Source organism: Xiphias gladius, chromosome 4 (genome assembly GCF_016859285.1).
Source record: "Xiphias gladius isolate SHS-SW01 ecotype Sanya breed wild chromosome 4, ASM1685928v1, whole genome shotgun sequence".
Taxonomy (NCBI): domain Eukaryota; kingdom Metazoa; phylum Chordata; class Actinopteri; order Istiophoriformes; family Xiphiidae; genus Xiphias; species Xiphias gladius.
In genome coordinates, this window is record NC_053403.1 from 24,108,565 (window position 1) to 24,114,200 (window position 5,636).

A 5,636-nucleotide genomic window follows, 5' to 3' on the forward strand; every position below is an offset into this window, starting at 1 on the left:
TCAAATTTTATTCACATTTATTTTTGCTTTTAGTGTGCTCACAGAAAATTAGAACACCTTAAGCAGAGGAGTTTAATAGCATTTTTTGTAAGCAAAGTTACATTCCATCTCTAAGTCAAATTGGTCAAAGCTTCTCCACTATTTACAAAAGAAAAAGAGAAAGAGAGAGAGAGAGAGAGAGAAAGAGAGACAAGATGCTACACAAACATTTGCATCTGATAGGTTCCTTAAATTCTGTCAAAGACCACTGAAAAAGCATTGCTTGCTGTAATCAAAAAACATACCACAGTATATAAACAGTTAACCATTCCACTTATCACAGCTTGGTTTTTGAGTTCAAAATTGCTTAAGAAGGTCTTTTGGGATGACTTTTTTTGTGTGTTGTTATCTTACAAAAATGAGCGGGTGGAAAAAAGAGCTGCAAACTTCATGTGCTTCTTGAGATCAAGATTTCATTTTGTACAATAATCACAGTTAAAAACACCCCGCCTATACATACTTACATTTTTATTAAGGTCATAAAACCAACAATAAACAATAAAGCCTATACAAGTTGTATTTCTACCGAATCACTGACTGGTACAGCTAATGAGAAGTGAAAAGCGTCTATGAGTTTATATGACTTCCTAAAGACCTAACTCTGGGATTCTTTTGTCGGCTCATCATGAAAATGACTTAGTGTTGTAAATTGTATGGTGTATATAGATGTTGGTCTCATAGTTTTGCGGACTATTCTTTTCATCATAGTCTGCGGCACATTTCCCAGGCCCCTTACTCCCTCCCTCCCTGAACTCACCTCCCCCCTTCATTTACAGCTCAACCCCCGTCTCCTTCATACCACGGGCATGTCCATACCATTTTGCTTACATTTTGTATAAAAATTCAAAACAAAAAAAAACAAAACAAAACAAAAACTTAATACTGATGAAAAATATATGGCAGAGTGTGGAAGTATTTAATCTGTTGTACATATTGAAGCCACCCACCTTCCTAGCCCACTGGAATGTGACGTAACAATGGACTGAGATGGGTTTTGTGTGAGGGGGAATGGAAACCAAAAATCAAAAATAAAGAAAAGCTTTAAAATATCCCTGGTTGTAGACAAGTTCTTCAAAGCCAAGATCTGGCATCACTCCAACATACAAACAGGGAAATGTTCTTTGATTATCTTTTTTTCTCCTTTTTTTTTTTTTAATTTCTTCCCCTCTCCAAACTTATTCAGCAGCCTCAGCAGCTGCAGCTGGAGCCTCCGCTGATGCTGCTTCCTGTGAGGCCGGGGTGGCCTCCTCTGTTTTGGGCTCCTCCTCAGCTGCAGGCTCGGCCGGCTTCTCCTCTGCCTTTGGCTCCTCTGCAGGAGCAGCCTCCTTGGCCTCCTCAGCAGGTTTCTCTGCTGGTGCTGCCGCCTCTGGCTTGGCTTCTACCTCCTCCTCGGCCTGCTCCGCAGCAGGTGCAGCCTCCTCCTCAGCAGGCTTGGCCTCCTCACTAGCAGCCGCCACTTCCTGCGCGCCCTCGGCCTTGGCCTCCTCTGTGGACGCTGCGGCCGCAGCCGCCTCCTCATTCTCAGCCCCGTCTCCCGTCTCCTTTTTGGTCTTCTTGAAAGAAAAACCACTGAGCTTGAATGACTTCTTGAAGGAGAACTTCTTTTTCTTCTTCTTGGGCGTCTCATTGCTGGTGGAAGGTGCGGCAGCGTCCTCTGCCTTCGCTGCCTCTCCCTCAGCAGGCGCAGGAGATGCCGCCTCTACCTTCTCCCCATCTGCAGCCTCCACCTCAACGGGGGCAGCCTCGGCCTTCTCGGCCTCCTCCTTGGGGCTCTCCTCTGCCGTGGCGCTGCCGTTGGCCTGCACCTCCTCTTTGCCATTCTCAGCTGCTGCAGGAGAGGCATCCCCATTCGCTTTGACATGTCCGTTTTCCTAAAAAGAAAACACAGCGGCTGTTAACACCGTGTACGGCGCTGGCATGGTTTCAGAAGTCAAGCTGGACAGTGCCACCGATGGACACCAGGGGCAGCAGAAACCATCGAATCAGCAGTGACAAAAGCAGACACTCAGTCCAGCCTGACTCAGTTTTCTACTTTCAAGCTTTCAGAGCACACGCTTTACATGGGATTAATCCCTCACAAAGTAGCAGTCACGCATTTGACTCAACAGTGCCGCGCGTTTCCTCATCCTTTCGACCTGGACTTCATTCGCGCTCCGAGCGAGAGAGCGCGCAGTGCCTCCGCTGGATCGCAAGGGGTCGGTGCAAGGCCGCTCCGACAGCGGAGCGCCAAAGCGGAGCAGCTGCTCATTAAAACAGCAGATGCTCATTAGTTCAGCACATCACGGAGAGGAGAGTTCAGATGCATTTCCTAAAAATGCATCAACCCTCAACGAGGTTCTGAATTGTTTGTTTTTTCCCCCCTAAATCCAAACTTTAAAAACGGAGCTGCTAAGACCAGCACGAGCCGTATTCTCTCCCGGGCGCACCGCTGGCTCCGCGCCTCTCTCCTCCCGTGTGAGAGCCGACTGCCATCTCCACTTTCTAGTCGAGCATCTGTAACAAAAGGCGTGGTGCTCCGAGCGCACACGGCCTTTGTTGACGCCGTGCACCTCGTCTTATTCGACAACTTCCAAATTACGATCGAGAGGGGGCTTCGTTCAAAGCCAAAGCAGTCCGCGGTCATCCTACAGTTATTTCTGTAGGAAATTCACCAACCAACCACTCAACGCATGACTTCACATGACACATGGATTCAAATCCTGTAATTCAAAGTGATCAACGACAAAAGATTCGACCGAACCGACTTCTTCTTCTTCTTCAAACATAAAAGCTCATTTTTGTGGAATTTCTTTTCAACATTGGCTCAATATTGCGCCCCGTTTTCCGTGGAAAAATGAAAATATCAAATGATCAACTGTTGCTCATGAAGTACAATGTATTCATATTAAAAAAAACAAGTCTTTCCATTTGGTTTAAACTCCCCCGCGGATCTTCATTCAATATATCCACAATTACGCACGGATTGCGCCCTCAGTGCGCAGCCCCCTCCAGATCGACCAGACGCCCCCCCCCCCCACCCCCGATGGATGTAACGAGCTGGATATTAAAATATCATTTACCTGTCCATTGGTCTTGGTGGGTGAAGAAACAGCCTCTCCTGGCTTTTCAGCCGCGGTTTCAGCCTTTCCAGCTGTCTTGGACAATTGCGCTCCCATGCTTTTCGCTCCAACAAAGAAACTCAACTGATCCAAAAAACGAACAAAGACCCACAAGCCTCTTTGTTGAAACGCAAAGCTCTTCGCTGCTGTCTCCCACTCTCTCTGCGCAGGGGAAAAAGTTCACAAAGAAAAATGTAAAGCAAAGTCCAGGTAGAGTGAGGAGGATTTTTTTTAAAATAGCAGGAAAAGCTGGCAGGTGAGGAGAAGTAATAAAATCCCAGATTGGTGGCCGTGTCGCTGTAGACAGGCTGCAAAATGGAGAAATTTCCCTTGTTGCTAATAAGATGCGGAGTCCAACGCCCAAGTGCAGAGATGAATGGGCGCTCCGAGCGATGACGGCACCGCACTCTGATTCAGCCAATCACAGCCTCCTCTCGGAAGGGGCGGGGTCTGGAAAGGGAGTGAACAATAGATTGAAGTGCTGCGTTCATGGTAACTAGAAATAATGACATTTCAATTGGCAACATTCAACTAAATCAATAGTATGGCGACTCACCAAACCAAACGATAATCTGTTTTCACCGCCCCGTCAAAATGAACCAACTAGTAAGTATTTAATACATACAAAGAACAGACAGAAATATATTCTTTTTTCTTTGTTTTTGCGCCGCTCCTTTATATCATCATAATTTGATAAAAATAAATGTAATTGGAGGTCCTCTCTCTAGCTTTCTGGAGCTATATTTCGAAAATAATACATCCTACACTCAAGATATGGCTATTGTGCAATACCAGTTAATTGCAGGTCACAGTGCACCCCTCCATCTGACACTGAGAACCACTTTCTTTTTTTTTTCTTGTACTGATGATGATGCAGCGTGATCAGATCAGAGGCGACAGTGAGTGCGCTCCAATCCACTTGGGTATCAGACACTAGACTAAATATACAGTCATTCGCCCGGACTTGGGTTGGGTGATTTGTTATTAGGAGCCAAATGGATCCGTGAACACTTCTAGAATACATAGCAGTTTCTATTTTACAGGCAATTTCATAGTCATGTGTCCTGACCCAAAAATCAAAATACAGAGGTGGTATTTTGTTGTTACATACTCAGAATTTTAATGCCTGGAATTACAAATGATCTGTGTGATGTAGTCATTCATTTTGGAGTCACTCGTCATGATCCTTATTGCCACTCGGATCTTTGTATCTTAGTTTTTTTGCGTGCCCTGAATGCAACACTTAAGATTGTAGGGTCAACTTGTTGTGGCCACCAATTTTCTGCTCTGTAAGCCATATATTTAAATGAAATAGCTGTACTTGACACCATTTTTATATATAATTAAACTCTTTCTTGATGTCTAACAGAATCAACTTTTATTTGCTGTGTTTACTCAGTTATAGGACCAAGATTGACTGAAGATGACATAATCAGTCGTAATAATACTGTTCTAACCATTCACCAGGGCATGTTTATTCACATTTAGTTTGACTAACCACAGGTTAAGCTACCGTCTGCCTCCAGTTTGTCAAGTATCACTAAGATGTGATCAAACAAACGACAAGAGTAGAATGAAAGAAGACGGAATACTGGAAAGAGATACAGTTTCTGTTAAAAGATGAGGATCAAGTTTGGTTGGTTTCAGGGGCTTTCTCAGCTAAACAACAGTTGAACAACAAACCCCTACTGTATGTGTGTGTGTGTGTGTGTGTGTGTGTGTGTGTGTGTGTGTGTGTGTGTGTGTACCCAGTGCAGTCTTGTTGACGACAATGTGATGGGCCCCACGGGGAAGGTTGTGAGTTTTCAAACAGGTCCCTCAGCCCACATTTGCAATGCAAATCCATCACAGAGGCAGAGTCAACCGTCCTCTGCTGCACTCAGAGAAACGGAGCTAAAACAGACAGTTCAACGGCAGCAGAGGTGGGCTTCCTGGAGGAGTTTCGGGCTGCTGCTTTTAAATGTTACCGAGTGCAATGCAAAACAGCCTTGCCGGGAAACTCTCACCCGAGATGCAAAGTACATTATTTCATTCATGTTCTTTTAGTGACCTGTGTTTCCATCTACAGTCATGTGACCTGCCAGAGTGCCTATGAGCAGAGCATCAAATTTGCACTTGCTTCGTTTCACATGGTTTGAAGAAAACAACATAAACAATAATAACAATATGGTCTAGTCCAATACAGCACCACAGACTGGTTTCAAAATTTGGCCTAAAATGATGCACTTACTAGCTTTTTCTGGAGCTTTCAACCACATATTAAAGTCTTCCTTAGACTTTACAAACTCCAGCTACCTTAATCTCTGAGTCTGCTCATATTCCGACTGAGTCTGCAGGTGGAGATGAGCTACATGGACCTTCAGTTATTTTATTTTTTTTTGTCAAACCACTGGTTCCGAGGTCAAGAATAAACTTCTGTGCTCAATAGCTAAATAGACTCAACACCCCTAAAACCATGTAAAAAAATCAAAGCTTGCATAATTTTTTAATGTCTACTAT

At 44.4% G+C, this 5,636-nt stretch overlaps 1 protein-coding gene across 1 annotated transcript; it reads right to left on the minus strand.

Moving 5' to 3' along the window:
• On the minus strand, window positions 1-3,519 carry marcksa (myristoylated alanine-rich protein kinase C substrate a). Its single transcript, XM_040126209.1, has 2 exons — window positions 3,099-3,519; window positions 1-1,910 (listed from the first exon to the last, which is right to left on the minus strand). Exons 1-2 carry the CDS (start codon window positions 3,192-3,194, stop codon window positions 1,215-1,217), a joined length of 792 nt encoding a protein of 263 aa, XP_039982143.1. The 5' UTR covers window positions 3,195-3,519; the 3' UTR covers window positions 1-1,214.
• Window positions 3,520-5,636: the final 2,117 nt, after the last annotated feature.

Excerpts from the sequence above, each read along its gene's own strand:
- marcksa (XM_040126209.1), bottom strand. The coding sequence starts at position 3,194 with ATGGGAGCGCAATTGTCCAAGACAGCTGGAAAGGCTGAAACCGCGGCT. Across the intron at positions 1,911-3,098 it reads CCACCAAGACCAATGGACAG|GAAAACGGACATGTCAAAGC; the intron begins GTAAATGATATT and ends TTTTCTTTTTAG.